At 40.6% G+C, this 21,326-nt stretch overlaps 1 protein-coding gene across 1 annotated transcript in view; it reads right to left on the bottom strand.

Moving 5' to 3' along the window:
• The window catches only part of LOC307161264 (NACHT, LRR and PYD domains-containing protein 3-like), a gene marked incomplete at its 5' end in the record, with an annotated part of 146,659 nt that overhangs the window by 65,311 nt on the left and 60,022 nt on the right, over positions 1 to 21,326 (bottom strand). The window contains 2 exons of the mRNA XM_079875887.1: positions 184 to 354; positions 12,716 to 12,889. Of these exons, the coding sequence (XP_079732013.1) occupies positions 184 to 354; positions 12,716 to 12,889 (345 nt within the window). The remainder of the gene's footprint in view (positions 1 to 183; positions 355 to 12,715; positions 12,890 to 21,326) is intronic.

Genomic DNA, 21,326 nt, shown 5'->3' with positions numbered 1-21,326 from the left:
TGATATCAAGTTTTAATAGTGTGTTTTTAATTTGCTGTTTAATTTTATTACTTTAAATTGTTGTGGCTCTGTATGATGCTGAGGAAAAAACTGCTCTGACTTAAACAAGTGAAGAAATATTATCATCAGCTAACATTACAACTAAAAGTAAAGTAATATTATAAATAAATGAGCAATACTCACGTCAGTGTGTTGAGTTGACAGTGTTTATCCTTCAGTAGAGCAGCGATCTGATTCACTCGTGTGTCTCCTAGTTCATGTTCACTCAGATTCAGCTCTTTCTGGAGTAACGGGTTTATACCCACAACTCTATTCACATACTGACAGGCTTCCTCTGCAGCAGGACTCAAAAACCTGCACAAGAGTCAATTCAGCTCTCAGATAAATGTCTGTTGCATTACAAAAACAATTCATACGATAACATTTTGTTATTTTTCTTTGAACATTTAAATACACAAATAAATATACATTTAAAAGTAACTAGAGCGACACTCAGTCCTAAAGCAAACTCATAAGAACAGAAACGTCTCACAGAGCAGAAGGGCAAAAGCTCACTAGATCATGGTTTTCAGTATGAATACAGAGTGTGAAATTAAGATCTTTCTGGCTTTTAACCCCCTGAGGTCGGCTATCGCGCCGGCGCGATAGGCTCGTTTTTTTTCCTTATCAGTGCAAAAAAAATCAAAATTCTAATATTAATTTTTATCTTATATGCTTGTGTTGTACATCAATCGATCCTGTTAAGTGTGTATTTTTTTTGTGCATACTCACAATAAAAACAAAGTGTTGTGCTTTTCGCCAAATAAAGAAAAATAAACACGAAGCGAGTTCTGCCTTCTCTCTCTCCGTGTAGTCCATTCTGAAACGCGTCCGAAAATGAACCATAACTCAGCGAATACTTCTCACACAGACACGTGAGATATGTCTTTATGAAGCTTGAAATCTCTTCTTGTAAATGAAGTAATTTATATAAAAAACAAATGTTTTCAACTCATGTAATCTGTCTGAAAGCAAGGAGAGGTACCGTTTTTCCTTCTGCCTCATTATCTTTATAATCAGCTGCTGCCGCCCCGCCCCCGGCGCGATTCACATGTTAAATAGTTAGGTGATCTAGTATGCATCGCATACGCCCCCCCGATCAATGCCATAAAAACACAGTTTCTTCATGAGACTTACTGATAGTTCATCGCGTTTTGAGTATGGCTCGTTTCTCCGGTGAAGACGCCCTTCAGATGATTCTGGACAGCGAGGAAGAATGCACGATACCGGGTTGTTTCCTCAGAGGAAGATTGTAACAGACGACGAACGGCAGCATTTTGAAGAGCGAATTCCGCCGAGGACACAATTTCGGAGTAAGTTTTACTTAAAAGTCTTTTGTCTTTTATTTTTCGTGTTCGCATTTATGAGGAAAAAAACAATATTACGTGACAGTTCTCCATTATGGACGCGAGCGCTCTAAGCACTAAAAGACTTTCAAACATTCACAGAGACCTCAAAACAGAAAGTACAAATCCTTTATTTAAAACGAATTTCGTTTTGTATCAATTGTATCTTAATTTTAAAAAAAATTTCATTAACAAATTTCCTGGATTTAAAGTAAATATAGGCAATCACAACATAAGGTCTGAACTGGAGATCATCATGAACCCGTAGCCTACTCGCCTCACATGTCTAAAAAAAATCGAAATATATTTACAGAAAGCTGGTTCTAAACAAAACCATCCAAAACAAAAAAACTATGTAGCCTAATAAATGTGCATTTCTCCGGTGCGTTCACTGCGAAGATCGCGAGTCAAAAGCCTATCATCAACTTCATCTTTGCCAGAAGTTAAATTTATATCGAGTTTGTGAATGAATGATGTTGTTTTAGCAAACTGTATTGCTAGACTGAGATGAGTAAAAATCGACTGAAATATGTTGAAATAAAATGTAGGCTATTTGTATAAGCAACGTATTAAACGGCAAATTAACAATATGCACTAATATTTCATGAAAACAACGTTACAGTCAGGCGAAATATGAAAGACAACATTTTGTTTAGTAGATTTGGGTACAGTTTTTACTGTAGAATATACTGCCTCGTCAAATAAGCTTTTGTTTAGCAATTTCTATATATAAAATAGCCTACTATTTTTGTCAAAAATAAAGTCATCAACTAAGAGGTTAGCCGTTCCAATGTTGGCTATATTCAAAGTAATGAATACATAGATAAAATGTAGGCCTATAATCTTTTTTTTTTTTTACAAAGAAAGAGTACACTTGAAATATTGTTGAAATTGTAATTATTGTTGTAATTGTAACCTTTTTAATAAAATAGCAAAACATATTTACAAGATAGATGTAAGCAAAATCTTAAATGGTCAATATAAGTCTTCTTCTAAATATATCTTTTGTGCTTGCATTGTGGCTCAGTCAGTTTCACACCTGAATGAATGGCTAATTATTCAGAGTCATTATGCAGAGTGGGGTGGGACAATGTAATCTAAGGTGAAAACCACTCCTCGTTCACGCCCCCCTCGCATATTGGCTTTCCAAGCAAAACCTGTTTTACATCAATTTAAATCAATGTATGGTTTTATGTGAACGATAAAGCAAGACTATTTTCACATAATTTTGAAGAAAAAACTATAGGCGACCACATCCATTAGTCAAAAGTCTTATTGCCACATATTTAGTATGTGTTTTATGGCCTTATTTCTGCAACTTTCATTTAAATTTTTTCCAATAAGCACGCATAAACATTATTCTTGTAACGCAAAGAAGATGGTCAGATTACCAGCTCTCTCTATATATATATTTAAATTACTGAAAGTACCAACAAACGGACTCTGTCCTTCTTGAACTGTCTACAAACAACAGATGGCATCTATCAGCTCAAGTAACTCATTGATGGCTGTCTATAGACACCTCTTTTATGAGTTTACACGGGAAGCCACGAGCGCAAGGCGCCACGATGTCTGAGATTACGCAGATCCCCTAGGGATATTCTTAGACACTGATTTATACGTCAGAAAACAACAAGACTTTGTCCGGCCAGATGTGCTGGCTAATGATCTCATCAAACCAAACACACACACACATAGGCAAGAGAGCAAAAGTTCAGCGGCAGCATGAACTCTCAGTCCTGGTCACACACACACGCACACACACACAGAAACACACATGGATCCTACCACGCGTGATCAAAATCATTTGGTACAATGTTTAAAATGTATTTTCTTGATGCGTGCATGATCCCTTGTCCCAAATTTTATGCCTATATAACTTTATTGGTTTGTAATCAATGTGATGTGACTATAATCGTGTATCTGTGTGTAATTATGTCATAGCAGTGCCATTCATGGTATCGTCTTGTTCCAGATATCCCAACGGTCTCGAATGTTTAACGCAACATATCAGAGGATGCATTGTTTTATTAATACCAGTGATATTAATGTTACGAACGAATCTATCGTTCCAATTTCTAAGAGGAAGGGGGGTATAGATCTCGAAACGTCAGGAGGTGTGCCCGATCCGTTGTTAAAGACGGTTGGCCCACGTCCGTGAGAGGGCGTGAGTTTTGGCCCCTTCAAAATATCATGCTTCCCTTCTCTCTTGCTCTTACTCTTGCTCTTACTCTTGCTCTTACTCTTCTTTCTTCGACCCCGCTGATTCCACTTCCTCTCTTCTCCGGTCGCTCTCATCCCGGACCTCATCCACGTGTAGCGCAGCTCCATGGCAACCAGCTGAACAGGCCTCGCCGTGGCCTCTGGGACACAAACCCCCGCGCCATGTAAAAGCCTGCTGCCTTAGAAACCAAGATTTCTGGCCTCTTCCGCACGGAAGACGAACTTTCTCGGTAATGTTACATCCAGTGAGCCTTTAAACTTCGCGGCACCTGAAGACGCAACAGAAACAGGATCGACACCACCCTCTTGTCCTGCCTCAGCCTCGCGCCGAACAGAGAACAAACGTGCAAGTGACGGTAACCTTATCTGATAAACTGCTTTCCAGGTTGTCTCATGAATCTAGGTTTCTGTATGTAATAATTACTAGCTTTTCTTTCTTTCTTCCTTTCTTTCTTTCTTTCATTTCATGTTATCCTGATCACGTATTTTCTTGTTTGGTTAAATGTGTGTTTGTTTTATTGTTTTGTATTTTTACGTACGTTTATATTCGTAGCTAATATAATCTCTAGTTATGCATTTATTAAAATTCATAAATACTTTTCACTGTCTCCGTGTTTGAAAACCCACCATTCTAAAGTCAATGAAACAAAAGATCTTAAGCTACAAGCTCGATATTAGACTACATTCAGTAGTTTTAATTAATAAACTCAGAAGGTTTGATGTCCGTGGCCAGGAGATCAAAAAACTCGGGATTCCACAGATAAAAAATCTGCTGTCTTAACTGCTGAATCACGTCACCGACACTAGAGGGCAGCCTCTAGGTGTGTGGCAGTTCTCAAATTACGCGCCCCACCGACGTCATCCTGCGTGAGCGTCACCTCCCACTGACGTCAGCCTGCGCGAGCACAATTACGCCCTCTGGTGGCGTTCTAAGATAATACCTGCTTTCAATTTCTTTTTCTCTCTGCATTCATTTTCTCTCTCAAATACTTAACTGCATTCAAAGCTTAGCTTATGCTGATATTATTTGGAGTTAGACAATTCTCTTTGCTATTTTTGACTGTCACACTTTAAGTTAAGTTCGAAAAAAAAAAGAAAACTTTTCGAATTAAAAACTTAGATTTGATTCACTCAGTTCATTGATAGGTCCACCTAGGAAGAAGCACGCCACCGTGTGGCCATCTTGGGTCGACTTATCAATATCTGTTTAACCCCCAGTCTGCAATTGAAGTGTCTCATTGCTACCCTTTTCGTTTGATTATTTTTATAATCAATACTAATAACTTCAGCGTTATTGTAAGGATTATAGGAAGTCATTCTGAATTTCAGTTTAATTAATTTTAGTATTGATACATCACTGTCATCATTCTAATTTTCTTTCTTTCCTTCCTTATTTTTATTATTTTGAACCTCCCCTTGCATGCTTAGTTGAATTTCAATTCAAACTAGTTTGAATTTTAATTCAAAATTGTGTCTAATCAGCCAGGGAAGACCACTGAGAAGACATACGGCCCTCACCCTAGTGGCACAAACCCACTGCCGGGGCCTATCCCTCTGCCTGCGTCTCAAGCCTGTGTTGTTATTCACATTTTATTTCATTGATAATTTTTTTTTCTTCTTCTCTTTCTCTTCTCTTTCCTCTTCCCTCTTTTCTCCAAAAAGGGGGGTGGGGTAGGTTATTCTGATATATCACCATCAGTTATCATAATTTTTTTTGTTTTTTTTGTTGTATCACTATTTTAGTAAAGCCTTTGCCTCTGACTCCTGCATACATATTTACCCAATTTGATGAAACCAGAAAGCCTTAATTCACATTAAGTCCAACCTCTTAATCCCTTATTGTGTATCTATGGGCAGGACTCAGTCAGTGCACTGGGGTGATTGAGACGTCATCACTGGTTTCCACCTGGATGACCTCTATTCACCCCAGGTAACTAAAATTTGATAGAACCCATCCACTTATTATGAACCACAGAATACTAGATATTCCTCCTGGTGTATTTTAAGTGCTTGGCCCACCTTTTTCTCTCTAAGACACACCTTCTTTCAAGGTCCTGTCCCGATAACTCTAGCAGTGTTAATAGGCTTAGGCCTCTTTAATTTTTTTTTTTACTTTACTATATAACACTCTCCGTGTTATTGTTTGTGACGTTTCATTGCAGACCAATTCACTTCCTTGTGTTGTGTTTCCCCTTTTCTTCCCTACCTCTAACTTTGTCTTTCTCTATCCTGTTGTGATTTGTTTCTCTCATTTCATTACATACAGAACCTAAGAGAGACCCCAGGAAAGCTGTATAATAGAGTAAACAATCCAAGCGGGCGTCTTCAGACGACTCCCAGGCTACCGCCTGTCAAAATCTCTATTGTGGGTTTAGCCATACCCACGAAATTGGCTCCGCTAACTGTCTGCATCAGTTAGCCCGAAATTCTCATAAACGGCCTAGCCCGTATGAGTATAGCTCATTTGACCCTAAAACAAACTTGCATTTTGTCTCTTTTTGTGTGTGCTGTGCTTCTCTCGCCAACAGTAAGCCGAGATGTCGAGCTCACTCTGTCCTGCAGTCCGCTGGGACGACCTTGAGGCATGGCTGAGGGACGTAACAAAGACCGTGCTGCCCCAGGACCCACATCGCTCGAGCCAAGAGCAACGGGACACAGACCTGAGCCAGTTCGAGTCCCATGATCCAGCCCAGACATACAGCCACGAGCAGCTGTCCAAAATCTTCGGAAACCTCGCACTCAAACTCGTCGCCAGGGCCCGGGACAGTGAAAGAACCAACCTCGATCTGGAGCAGAAGGTAGCCGCACTACAGCTCCAGGCCACAGAGGCCCTGGAGGACCGAGCACACACACAGAACCGTCTAGACCAGCTACTCTTCCTGACCGAGGAAGAGGACGAGACGGACACGACGCTGCAACAGGAAGTTGAAAGACTTCAAAATGCCCTAGACCAGCGGTTTTCAATAGGTGAGGCACGCCTCCCCTGGGGGGCGCCAAAGAGCCACAGGGGAGGCGCGACACGCAAAGAAAAAATAACTATGCAGCTCTATTGATATCGGTAATTGTGTGTGCGACGCGAGTATTGGCTTTAAAATGCGTCGTTTCTTTGTCCCAAGTCAACAGAAGTCAGCATTAAGGGAGATACGGAGCCCGGGAAGTCACCTGTGTGAGTAAAAAAACGATCCGTGGCGACGGTTTTGCAATCCGTCCGCTCAGTTTATAAACAGTACTCACGAATTCTCAAACTGTTCCCTCGGATTAATAAACCGTACCGACGAGTTTCGAATCCGCGCTCTCATACTTGTTAACCGCGCCTTGAGTTTTTGCAATCTGTACCCACAAATTCATAAACCGTGCCCACGCTTTCGCAATCCGTTCCCACGTAGTATTGCGTGATGAGTTCATAATGCAGTGAATTCCCGTTCCCATTTACTTCACAATCTCATTATAGAGAGACGCGCGTCACGATCTGTGCACTGCCACGTCTCGCGCTCGTCATGCAGCCAGATTCAGTATCAGTGCACCTTATGAACCATGGCGTTAACTTGAACTGCATTTCTGTCAGTGCGTGACTACAGCTCGTTAATAAACTATATACAGCTCGTTTTTTTATTTATCCATTTCATACAATCCGTCTTCATTTGGCAAGTGCTTCAGCATTACAATGTGAGTAAATGTAGCCGTGTAAAATGTAAGGGATGATGCCACCCTTAGAACAATATGTGTGAACAATGGGTATTTTTTAATCTCTCTATTTAACCCATCTCATGGTGTGTGATGCTGATATCATATGAGTTTCTAAAGGTTTTTGAATTCTTTGCACAGTTATGAATATTGATATTTTATGTGCAACAATAGCATGCTCAGGCTCAGTGGCCTTTCACCTAATTTTAAATGTTTTTTTTTTTTTTTTTTTTTTCAAATACTGTAATATGATTTAAATGGTGATGAGTGTACTGATCTGATGCATTTTAAAAAGATGGATGATAGATATTCTTCAATCTTTCTGACAAAGAACAAAATATAATGTGAATTACAGTAAGTGCTATTTTTTTTATTTATAAATTGTAGTGCAGTGTTTATTATAAGGGGGTAGAATTCGCAGCTCAGTACTCACTACTCATGAGTACTTTTAAATAAGCTACTTTTTTACTCTACTCAAGTAGTTTTTTGGACAAGTACTTTTTACTCTACTCACACTACATTTTTTGGAATGTAATGGTACTTTTACTTGAGTATGTTTTTCAGTACTCTTTCCACCACTGCTGATTTTGTTCGAGATGATGTGCATCTCCTTCAAATGTGCACTTAAAGCCCAGACACACCGTGCCAATTTCAGCCATCAGGTGTCGTCGGCGGTAGCTTTGGCGCCGATTGCACATGTTAAGCATGTTTTGTTGACTTGTGGTTAGGCCTACTGATGTTCAGTGATTTTAAAAGTAGCCTCAATTAGGCCTGCATTAAGTTGGAAATTATTTGCTGTTGCAAAGAATCGTTTATGAATGCACTTTTAAGAAAGTTGTGGAATTAAAATAATATTTACATTTTATCAGTTGTTATTGAAACTCATCATTGCCTGGAACACACAAAAGATGGCATTTACTGCAGAGGCGTGTGTGGGTTAGGGCAGGCGGACGGGATTTTGGGGAAGGGGGGGCTCGGCTGTCCTTACCTACTCTAACGGGAGGCTCACATTCACCCAATTTGAAAACCCCTGCCCTAGACGATCTTCATCGGCACACAGACCAAAGACAACAGTCGGAGGAACTCACCCGGAAGGAACTCAACGAACGGCTCCAACGGGCTGAAGCTCTCCTTGAGAGAGCAGAGACTAAAATCCATCAGCTCACTCAGCAGAGACACGAGCTGCAAGATGAACTTGACACTGTTCATGCAGAACTAAAACATGCTTACAGATTGCAGAGTGTCTGGAACGGAGAAACACACATCACAGAGTTTCTCCCGGTCAGCCAAACACCAAAAGCTGAAGGGGGCGGAGCTGTAAAGGGTTAGAATCCTCTCCAGACGGATTGGGCCCCCAGCAACAGCTCTCCTCCCAAAAGCCTTGACAAGCTAGCCCGCAACATTCCTACGTTCAACCCAGCTCCTGCAGGAAACCATGACATTTTTGCTTACTTACAAGACATTGATTTTCACTTGCAAACTGTCGCCAACGTGACCGCTTGGGACGCATTGTATCTGCTACGAATAACTGCAAATAGAGATGTGCGTAAGTTCCTGGATCGCCAACCAAACCCTGTCAAGGCAGATTACAAGCAACTGCGACAAGCTTTGATCCATGAATTCTCTGACCCAGAATCTGACCAAGGGTTTATCACGGCCCTCGACGTGAAACAGACCCGACTTGAACACCCAAACTCCTATTATGGCCGACTCCGACAAACGTTTTTCGGAGCAACCGACACCCCAGGTATGGAAGAAGATGTGAACTTTAGAACGTTATTTCTGCGGAATCTACATAGCAGCGTGAGTGGACATCTTGACGTGCTTGTCTGCCCACGAACAATGTCCACTCGAAAACTCAGAGACTTAGTCCACAAGGCTTACACCAAGCAAAGGGCTATAGATGAAAAGACTGTAAAAACACACACAATCTACTCCGTCTCTGAACACTGCTCAGAGCCAGACAGCAGGTGGCAGCACGACTGTGACGGTGCTCCTCCAACGCGTCGGACCGAGCGCTCAGGAAGATTCTGGAACCAGCATCATCCGCCGTCCAGAACTCCAAGCCCTGACCGTCAAACCTGTTGCCACTCTCTCCAGAACCCTGATGAGCCCGAGTCTTCTTACACAACAGATGAAGACAGTGCAGCCACGTCTGACACCGACACAGAAAACGAACACTGACACCTACTGCTTCGAGGTCATCTCTGACCTGCAGTGAGTAACCAGACTGATGTCTGCGCCACATACATACCACCATCACGATTGCAGTGATTACACAGCACGAACAAACTTTACCAACTACACTGCACGCCTCAGAGCCGCTTATGACACCTCCGCTGTGTACAAAGAAAGGTCATGCGGACCTCTGATGAACAGACCTTTCCGATGCCAAGGGTGCCCATGTGCTGAACACCGCAGCACGAAAGCCACGCATGGCACATCGAAGCACGTGGCATACCAACCTCAGCGAAGCAACAAGACTGTCCTAGCCAACCAAGGACATCCGTTGCTGAAATTTTTCCTCCCTTTCTCTCTCTCTCCCTTTTTCCTCTAACAGGATGCTGTGGTGGTTCGCGAGAAAGCAGCCACAATCGGACATCACCAGGCCCGGCATCCGGCATCGCATTAAGAGAGAACACCCCCGACTCCTGATCACCAAGGCAAGACTCACACTCAGGAAGTCTAACATGGTGATGGGCATCTCCACGGTCAGCGACCACGCCCCGACACTCGTCTTGGCTTTCATTCTGCACCAGACTCAACGAGACGTGAGCATCCACAGCCCAGCTCACAAAGCCGTGTCTGGCGGTTCCCTACGAACCCTGAAAGGGGGGGGGTCCCACACCATCGACCCCCTCAACCTCACTGGAGCTGAGTCATCAGCCTAGCAACCACCTGCTATTTGATCGTCAGGATCCACCTGCCATCTGACCATCGCTACCGTGATGAGTCGACTAAGCACATACACGCCCGTCAACTCCTCAAGGGGGGAATGTAACGCAAAGAAGATGGTCAGATTACCAGCTCTCTCTCTATATATATTTAAATTACTGAAAGTACCAACAAACGGACTCTGTCCTTCTTGAACTGTCTACAAACAACAGATGGCATCTATCAGCTCAAGTAACTCATTGATGGCTGTCTATAGACACCTCTTTTATGAGTTTACACGGGAAGCCACGAGCGCAAGGCGCCACGATGTCTGAGATTACGCAGATCCCCTAGGGATATTCTTAGACACTGATTTATACGTCAGAAAACAACAAGACTTTGTCCGGCCAGATGTGCTGGCTAATGATCTCATCAAACCAAACACACACACACATAGGCAAGAGAGCAAAAGTTCAGCGGCAGCATGAACTCTCAGTCCTGGTCACACACACACGCACACACACACAGAAACACACATGGATCCTACCACGCGTGATCAAAATCATTTGGTACAATGTTTAAAATGTATTTTCTTGATGTGTGCATGATCCCTTGTCCCAAATTTTATGCCTATATAACTTTATTGGTTTGTAATCAATGTGATGTGACTATAATCGTGTATCTGTGTGTAATTATGTCATAGCAGTGCCATTCATGGTATCGTCTTGTTCCAGATATCCCAACGGTCTCGAATGTTTAACGCAACATATCAGAGGATGCATTGTTTTATTAATACCAGTGATATTAATGTTACGAACGAATCTATCGTTCCAATTTCTAAGAGGAAGGGGGGTATAGATCTCGAAACGTCAGGAGGTGTGCCCGATCCGTTGTTAAAGACGGTTGGCCCACGTCCGTGAGAGGGCGTGAGTTTTGGCCCCTTCAAAATATCATGCTTCCCTTCTCTCTTGCTCTTACTCTTGCTCTTACTCTTGCTCTTACTCTTGCTCTTACTCTTCTTTCTTCGACCCCGCTGATTCCACTTCCTCTCTTCTCTGGTCGCTCTTATCCCGGACCTCATCCACGTGTAGCGCAGCTCCATGGCAACCAGCTGAACAGGCCTCGCCGTGGCCTCTGGGACACAAACCCCCGCGCCATGTAAAAGCCTGCTGCCTTAGAAACCAAGATTTCTGGCCTCTTCCGCACGGAAGACGAACTTTCTCGGTAATGTTACATCCAGTGAGCCTTTAAACTTCGCGGCACCTGAAGACGCAACAGAAACAGGATCGACACCACCCTCTTGTCCTGCCTCAGCCTCGCGCCGAACAGAGAACAAACGTGCAAGTGACGGTAACCTTATCTGATAAACTGCTTTCCAGGTTGTCTCGTGAATCTAGGTTTCTGTATGTAATAATTACTAGCTTTTCTTTCTTTCTTCCTTTCTTTCTTTCTTTCATTTCATGTTATCCTTATCACGTATTTTCTTGTTTGGTTAAATGTGTGTTTGTTTTATTGTTTTGTATTTTTACGTACGTTTATATTCGTAGCTCATATAATCTCTAGTTATGCATTTATTAAAATTCATAAATACTTTTCACTGTCTCCGTGTTTGAAAACCCACCATTCTAAAGTCAATGAAACAAAAGATCTTAAGCTACAAGCTCGATATTAGACTACATTCAGTAGTTTTAATTAATAAACTCAGAAGGTTTGATGTCCGTGGCCAGGAGATCAAACTTTCTTGGAGTTTGTAAAGAGATAACCCTTCTTAACTGTGATAATCTCACCTTTATTCGCTGGACGAATAACGATTAGATCAGTTACAGAACCAGTTAATCTCTATAATTGATAAAATAAATGTACATGCGACTTATGAATTATGACCATGAGTCATAATTATTAATATTTCCAAAATTTCAAACATATACATGCATGTTGATCAGATATTTTGGTAGCCCTGTTTGTGCTATATAGAGTGAATTTACACCTTTGCCATTAACATGTTTATAAATAACTGAAAAAAGCACAAATGTCAGAGCATGTCAGAACACCTCCAGGGCCCAGAAAACAGCTCAGACTCCAGAGGGTTAAGCAGGAGAAGAGAGAAACGTCAGCACAGAGAAAACTGGCTTGTGAAACTGCATGTTTGTGAACATCTGGAGACTCATAGACCTGCTGTAGAGAGATGCAGTGAATCTGGGCTTGATGGAAAACTATTGTGTTCAGAAAACTATTTCACGAAAAGGTTATCTATAATTTTGATGAGAAGTGTGCACAAAAATAAAATTGTGCATTTCTATTATCAAGGTATACTCCAGAATAGCAGCCCATATACTGACCCATAATGTCTATTTGACCTTTAGCTCGTATCACATCTAAACTGTGTTGACGTTTATCATCATCATGACAGAACCTGCAGCATCTGATCTGATCTTGATCATTTTGATGCAACAAATTGTCAAGCTAATTGTATAGCTAAAATAATATAGCAGTTATGAATATTTAGCCTCCATATAACTAATTTAGTTAATTATTTGATCCTGTCTCACCTCAGTGTCTTCAGTTGACAGTCTGGATCCTGCAGTAAATCATTGAGCTTCTTCACTCCTGATTGTCCAGGATCATTTCCTGTGAGATCCAGCTCTATCAGGTGTGAAGGGTTTGATCTCAGAGCTGAAGCCAGAGCTTTATAACCTTCTTCTGTCACACTGCATTTAGAGAGTCTATAACAGGAATGAAAGCATTCAGCTGATTAATCAGTTAAACCTGAACAATATAAATCCTTAAACTTGAATTTTATTTTGTTCTTTGTACAAATGCATTGAAAGTTAGGCTAGTTGCAAAAACTGACAATTGAATATGGAGGCAAACAAAAGGCACAGAAATCTTTAATATGTTAGACATCAACATCACTTTCAAGATTACAGTTATTTAAAACTGTGTAAGCCCGTTTATCGGTCCAAATGGGGGTTTCCGCCAGAACGGGTGAAAGTTTCTGCGTGTTACTGTCTTTCCGCGTGGCAAAGTAATTTAATTCCATTTAAGCTTTTATCTGACTCCATTTTATATCTGACTCCATTTGATCACGACCTCGAATTTAAGTTAGATTGCCAACTGGTCATTGGTCAGTTATATAATAGTTTAGCAATACATTTGATTGTTCTACAACCCCAAATCAGAAAAAGTTGGGACACTGTACAAATTGTGAATAAAAACAGAATGCAATGATGTGGAAGTTTCATATTTCAATATTGTATTCAGAATACAACATAGATGACATATCAAATGTTTAAACTGAGAAAATGTATAATTTTAAGGGAAAAATAAGTTGATTTTAAATTTCATGGCATCAACACATCTCAAAAAAGATGGGACAAGGCCATGTTTACCACTGTGTGGCATCCCCTCTTCTGTTTATAACAGTCTGCAAACGTCTGGGTACTGAGGAGACAAGTTGCTCAAGTTTAGGAATAGGATCATTCTCAAATATTTCTGAATATTCAATCAACTGGAATAAGTCTGTTATCCTTCCATAACATTCAAACAGCTTGGATGTGACATCCCATACACTACCTATCCCACTGTGCACCAATTACATCACATATTTAGGTATTAACATTTCCCCCAGGCTGTCAGAGCTGTTTGGACTCAACTATACCCCACTACTTAAAACAATAAATGATGATCTTCAACGCTGGATGAACTTACCACTATCCATTATGGGCAGAATATCAATAATTAAAATGACTATACTCCCTAAATTAAACTATTTATTTACAATGATACCTTTACAACCCACCCTCTTGGTTTAAATCACTACATTCAATCACTACCAAATTCTACTGGAAAAATAAAACCCCAATAATTAAATTGACTACACTACAGAAACAAAAACAAAAAAACAGTAGGAGGACTGGAAGCACCACATTTCTACCACTACTTTCTGGCCAATCAGCTCCAAAATATATACAAATGGATTCACCCTATCCCATCAGATAACACTTGGCTAGATGTTGAACAAACAATTTGTAAGGACATCATCATTTCAGAATTACCTTTTTATAGTCAGGCGATCAAAAAACACCATTGTTTTAAAACACTAACAATAGCAACAGCTCTGACAGCCTGGTGGAAATTCCATCAAATCACAAATACACCTCTTGCACCATCTAAATACACCCCAATCTGGAACAACCCAGATTTCATAGTTAACAAGAAGCCACTCAACTTACGCACATGGGCAGAAAAAGGTATCACACAACTTCAACTTCTCTTTCATAATAATAACATAGCGCCATTTCCCCACTTGGTCCAGAAATATGGCATTGGGAGTAATTGCTTTTTGGAATACTTACAAATCAAATAATCTATTCAATCAAGAATTGACACTCAGGCCATTAACCTAGACCTTCCGCCCTCAATTTCAGAGTTAGTTAATTTATCCTCTTCAAAAAAAAAAAAAAAAATTCTCCGAAATATACAGTATTATATTAAAATCAGATAACACATTAAGCCTACCAACTGCTAAATGGGAATCAGACCTAACCATTACTCCCAATGCCACTTTCTGGACACAAATCTGTAAAAATATCTACTTTATGACGAAAAATGCCAACCTGCAACTTATGCAATATAAAGTTCTTCATAGATTTCACCTAACTAGACAAAAATTATTTAAAATGGGATTCACTTCTGAAATCTGTTCACATTGTACACTAAATACCCCAGACACCTATGTTCACGCCATTTGGGATTGCACTTCAGTTAAAAGATTTTGGGAAAACGTTACTGACTCACTATCCAACCTTATGGGATGTCACACCCCAGTGTCTCCTTCCCTCTGTATACAGTATTAGGTGACATATCCATAATTAACTTAAAGGTGCCATGTGTAAAAATTTAGGTACAAATATCCAAAAAATGAGCTACACGCATCAAAAGAATGAGAAGAAATAAGGGTGATAAGTTATAGTGCTGCAGAGATATCAACCTGAATTAGCATTAGCATTACTAGCCATGGCCCGACAGGTGTCGTAATACCAGTTTCGGCTTGTGGGCGTACTTGAACCTGATGTCAATCGTGTGGAAAGTAGCCTACTGCCCACTACTACATTCAAATAAAATCTGATAAACAAAGGAACAGAACCAGAGTAAACATTGGCACTGCTTTCCATCGCTGGAGACAACTAATGGACATGAAAGACATGAAGTTCGACTCCGAACTTGCAACATTTCTTTTGGATTGGTAAGTAAGATGCTGTTAGTATTTCGTTAGAAGTTTGTTTTATATGTTTGTGTAGTTTTTTCAGGAAGTTATAACATAGAAATGTATCGAAGGCTGTTCGATAAACGTATATATAACGTACATAAATATAGTATTGTAATAGTACACATAGCACAATCTCTATAGCTCTTTTTTTCTTGCCAACTACGTGACCTATTATGTTTATTAAATGGCTTTCCTGAGGTAAATCTGACATAATTGTTCTCCAGCTGTATTATTGACCTCTTTACGCTGATAAAAAACACTGATTGGTCGATATTATGTATGAGGAATACTTTTTGGTAAGTTGTACTGTATCTTTCAACAGTGTTCGTGTTTTTTTTACTATTAGTAGAGATGATCGGTTCACGTGCGCTAGGGATCTGTCGTGTAACATTTACAAGCGCCAAAACAGTATTTATTTGAAATGTGTAATAAAATTGACAGAATCTGAGAGCTGAGATTTTTTTTTATATCATAACTAACCTGCTCTGTCTAGTCTGTCGGTATCCGTGTCCTCTTTGCTTCGAGATTTTTCTGTGCGTGAAGAAAATTGATGTGTGGTGTGAGAGCGTGTGAAAAGTGTCAAGCGTGTGTCTCACGGTGAATGCGTGAGAGTTGGAAGCTCTGAGTTACGTTGGCGCTAGCTTGGTCAACATCAGCGAATGCTGTCTGTCAAATTAATGTAATTCAAACTAACAATAAAAATGTAATATGAACAAAACGAATATGAACATATTCACTGGTAAAGGTGAAGGGGAGTAGCTTGAAGATGTCATATATTCATACTCTAGAGTAGACCAACTCACTTTCTGGAGGTATGGAATGTGGAGTATGAATTTATTTTTTTTGACACATGGCACCTTTAAACAATAGAAGTAGTCAATTACTCCTAGTAGCTTTAACTATTGCCAAGAAAACTATTCTCATGAACTGGAAATCAAGGAACAGCATACATAAGGAGGAGGAGGCAACAACACTAGTTAATTACTTCTAAAAGTTTAAGTGTGCATGTATGTATGTGTGTATGTATGTGTATATGTATGTATATGTATATGTGTGTGCGTGTGTATATGTATATGTATGTATATGTGTATGTATGTATGTGTGTGTGTATATATGTGTATACATGTATATATGCATGCATATATTTGTGCATGTATATACATGTACATGTATATGTAGGTGTATGTATGTGTGTGTGTATGTGTGTATATGTATATGTGTGTGTGTATGTACACTCACCTAAAGGATTATTAGGAACACCTGTTCAATTTCTCATTAATGCAATTATCTAATCAACCAATCACATGGCAGTTGCTTCAATGCATTTAGGGGTGTGGTGCTGGTCAAGACAATCTCCTGAACTCCAAACTGAATGTCAGGATGGGAAAGAAAGGTGATTTAAGCAATTTTGAGCGTGGCATGGTTGTTGGTGCCAGACGGGCCGGTCTGAGTATTTCACAATCTGCTCAGTTACTGGGATTTTCACGCACAACCATTTCTAGGGTTTACAAAGAATGGTGTGAAAAGGGAAAAACATCCAGTATGCGGCAGTCCTGTGGGCGAAAATGCCTTGTTGATGCTAGAGGTCAGAGGAGAATGGGCCGACTGATTCAAGCTGATAGAAGAGCAACTTTGACTGAAATAACCACTCGTTACAACCGAGGTATGCAGCAAAGCATTTGTGAAGCCACAACACGCACAACCTTGAGGCGGATGGGCTACAACAGCAGAAGACCCCACCGGGTACCACTCATCTCCACTACAAATAGGAAAAAGAGGCTACAATTTGCACAAGCTCACCAAAATTGGACAGTTGAAGACTGGAAAAATGTTGCCTGGTCTGATGAGTCTCGATTTCTGTTGAGACATTCAGATGGTAGAGTCAGAATTTGGCGTAAACAGAATGAGAACATGGATCCATCATGCCTTGTTACCACTGTGCAGGCTGGTGGTGGTGGTGTAATGGTGTGGGGGATGTTTTCTTGGCACACTTTAGGCCCCTTAGTGCCAATTGGGCATCGTTTAAATGCCACGGCCTACCTGAGCATTGTTTCTGACCATGTCCATCCCTTTATGACCACCATGTACCCATCCTCTGATGGCTACTTCCAGCAGGATAATGCACCATGTCACAAAGCTCAAATCATTTCAAATTGGTTTCTTGAACATGACAATGAGTTCACTGTACTAAAATGTCAGTGTCCAGATCACCAGATCTCAACCCAATAGAGCATCTTTGGGATGTGGTGGAACGGGAGCTTCGTGCCCTGGATGTGCATCCCACAAATCTCGATCAAATGCAAGATGTTTTCCTATCAATATGGGCCAACATTTCTAAAGAATGCTTTCAGCACCTTGTTGAATCAATGCCACGTAGAATTAAGGCAGTTCTGAAGGCGAAAAGGGGTCAAACACAGTATTAGTATGGTGTTCCTAATAATCCTTTAGGTGAGTGTATATGTATGCATATATATATGCATGCATGTGTATACATGTACGTATATATGTATGTATGTATGTGTGTACTGTAGAGGTATGTATGTATGTAAAGGTATGTGTGTGTATGTGAATGTATGTGTGTGAGTATAGGTCTGTATGTGAGTATATGTGTGTGTGTGTGTGTGTGTGTGTGTGTGTATGTATGTGTATGTATATATGTGTGTATATGTATATATGTATGCACTGCCTCTGCACCCAAGTTGGCCGTGGCATCCCAGTCCTCCTATGCAGTTGGCATTAGTGCTGGGCAAGTGTGGAGCCTGGGTCCTTGGGATTGTGCCTCTCCGCTGTCTGCCGTCATCCTTTCTCCTTGAATTTCTTGCGCAGCTCCTCTTCTTGGTGGACCATTGTAGTGTGGCGTGGGCGGGGGTCTGGTTTATGCCTTGGCCAAGGAGGGATCAGAGGCAGCCCCCCCCCCCCCCTTTTTTTTATACCATATTAGTAATAACCTTTCTATTCTTATTGTTACTATTTTTATTTTATTTATTATTATTATAATTATTATTATTATTATCATTATTCCTCTTCCTTGTCATCCGGCCTCCCCCTCATTCCTGATGAAAAGTCCAATTGCTGTTATTATTGCTACTATTTTATCATTTCTTCCTCATCGTCAAGTTATTATTTTTACTAATATTATATTCATCAATATTAGTGTCATAAATATGTTTTTTAGGTGTTTATTCATTTTCATTACGTCTGTTGTACATCGGTAAACTTACTTTCACTCACACACCCAGTTACACTTGCACACACGCACACATGCACGCACACACTCACACAAACCATGTTGCTTGTTATGTATGTTTTGTTTTTATTGTATCTGTCACCTGCTGTTATGTATGTTTTGTTTTTGTTGCATATTAATAAAAAAAAAATTTTTTTTAAATTTAGGAATAGGAATGTTGTCCCATTCTTGTCTAATACAGGCTTCTAGTTGCTCAACTGTCTTAGGTCTTCTTTGTTGCATCTTCCTCTTTATGATGCACCAAATGTTTTCTATGGCTGAAAGATCTGGACTGCAGGCTGGCCATTTCAGTACCCGGATCCTTCTACGCAGCCATGATATTGTAATTGATGCAGTATATGGTCTGGCATTGTCATGTTGGAAAATGCAAGGTCTTCCCTGAAAGAGACGACAACTGAATGGGAGCATATGTTGTTCTAGAACTTGGATATACCTTTCAGCATTGATGGTGCCTTTCCAGATGTGTAAGCTGCCCATGCCACACGCACTCATGCAACCCCATACCATCAGAGATGCAGGCTTCTGAACTGAGCGCTGATAACAACTTGGGTTGTCCTTGTCCTCTTTAGTCCGGATGACATGGCGTCCCAGTTTTCCAAAAAGAACTTCAAATTTTGATTCGTCTGACGACAGAACAGTTTTCCACTTTGCCACAGTCCATTTTTAATGAGCCTTGGCCCAGAGAAAACACCTGCGCTTCTAGATCCTGTTTAGATATGGCTTCTTTTTTGACATATAGGGCCCTATTTTAACGATCTGAAACACAAGTGTCAAAGCGCAAAACGCAAGTAACTTTGTGGGCGGGTCTTGGCGCTGTTGCTACAGTATTTTCCCGGCGGGATAAATGACTCTTGCGCCAGGCGCAAATCTAAAATGGGTTGGTCTGAAGTAGCTTCATTATTCATAGGTGTGGTTTGGGCGTAACGTGAAATAAACCAATCAGAGCGTCATCTCACATTCCCTAAGAGCAGGCACGCTTGTTCTAAAGCGGATTCCTATTATAACGGCGGATTTGCCAGGAGCGGTTCACAGCCAAGGAGAGCAACGCTCTCGTCAGGGACGTTGGGGATGGAGAAACCCACCCAAATTAACTTCGGTTAAAAAGGCGTATGATAATTTGGGTAAATGTGTAAGCTAGATGTATGCTTTTATAATAAATTGTCTATCTATCTATCTATCTATCTATCTATCAAAAGTTAAAGGTATAATTGATGATATTGCTCCTGTTAAAGTCAGGAAGAAGAGTGGCAGACAAAAAGCACCTTGGAGAAACTCAACAGCAGTGCAAAATATGAAAAGACAATGCAGAAAAGCAGAGCGCATGTGGCGGATGACAAAACTTGTAGTCCATTATAACATCTACAAAGACGGCCTTCATGCTTTCAATATGGAACTAGGCAAAGCTAGACAGACTTTCTTCTCAAATATTATAAACAGTAATTTAAACAACACACGCACTCTTTTTGCTACTGTAGAGAGACTGACAAACCCCCCAAGCCAGATTCCCAGTGAAATGCTCTCAGAGAACAAGTGTAGTGAGTTTGCTTCTTTCTTCTCTGAGAAAATCAATAATATCAGAAAGGTGATCAGCACATCCTTGAGTTGCACTGAGGTCAGACAGATCAAACCACCTGAGAAAGTAGTTACTATGTCTGATTTCAAAGAAATTGATGGCAAAATTTTGGAAGAAACTGTACAGCACCTTAAAACATCAACATGCGCTCTTGACACACTTCCCACATCATTTTTCAAAAGTGTGTTAAACAGTTTAGAAGCAGATCTCCTAGAAGTGGTAAATGCCTCACTTCGCTCTGGGAGTTTTCCAAACTCCCTGAAAACTGCAGTTGTCAAGCCCCTCCTGAAAAAGAGCAATCTGGATAAGACCATATTAAGCAACTATAGGCCGATCTCAAATCTTCCTTTCATAGGCAAGATCATTGAAAAAGTTGTCTTCAATCAACTGAACAAATTCTTAAGCTCGAATGGATACTTTGACATTTTTCAATCTGGTTTCCGACCGCACCACAGCACAGAGACAGCGCTCATAAAGATAATAAACGATATTCGCTTAAATACTGATTCAGGCAAATTATCAGTGCTGGTACTACTCGACCTCAGTGCTGCATTTGACACTGTCGATCATAACATACTTCTTGACAGGCTGGAAAACTGGGTGGGGCTTTCTGGGATAGTCCTAAAATGGTTCAGGTCATACTTAGATGGGAGAGGTTATTATGTGAGTATAGGAGATCATAAGTCTGAGTGGACATCCATGACATGCGGAGTACCTCAAGGCTCAATTCTTGCACCACTGTTGTTCAACCTGTATATGCTCCCAATGAGCCAAATAATGAGAAAGAACCAAATTGCTTACCACAGCTATGCAGACGACACACAGATTTACTTAGCCCTATCTCCTAACGACTACAGCCCCATTGACTCCCTGTGCCAATGCATTGATGAAGTCAACAGTTGGATGTGCCAAAACTTTCTTCAGTTAAACAAAGACAAAACTGAAGTCATTGCGTTTGGAAACAAAGATGAAGTTCTCAAGGTGAACGCATACCTTCACTCTAGGGGTCAAACAACTAAACATCAAGTCAGGAATCTCGGTGTGTCACTAGAGTCAGACCTTAGTTTCAGT

This window comes from Squalius cephalus (assembly GCF_949319135.1).
Source record: "Squalius cephalus genome assembly, chromosome: 7".
Lineage (NCBI taxonomy): Eukaryota > Metazoa > Chordata > Actinopteri > Cypriniformes > Leuciscidae > Squalius > Squalius cephalus.
Note: the sequence above shows the minus strand (reverse complement) of the source record. Positions and strands in the feature narration are given on the sequence as shown.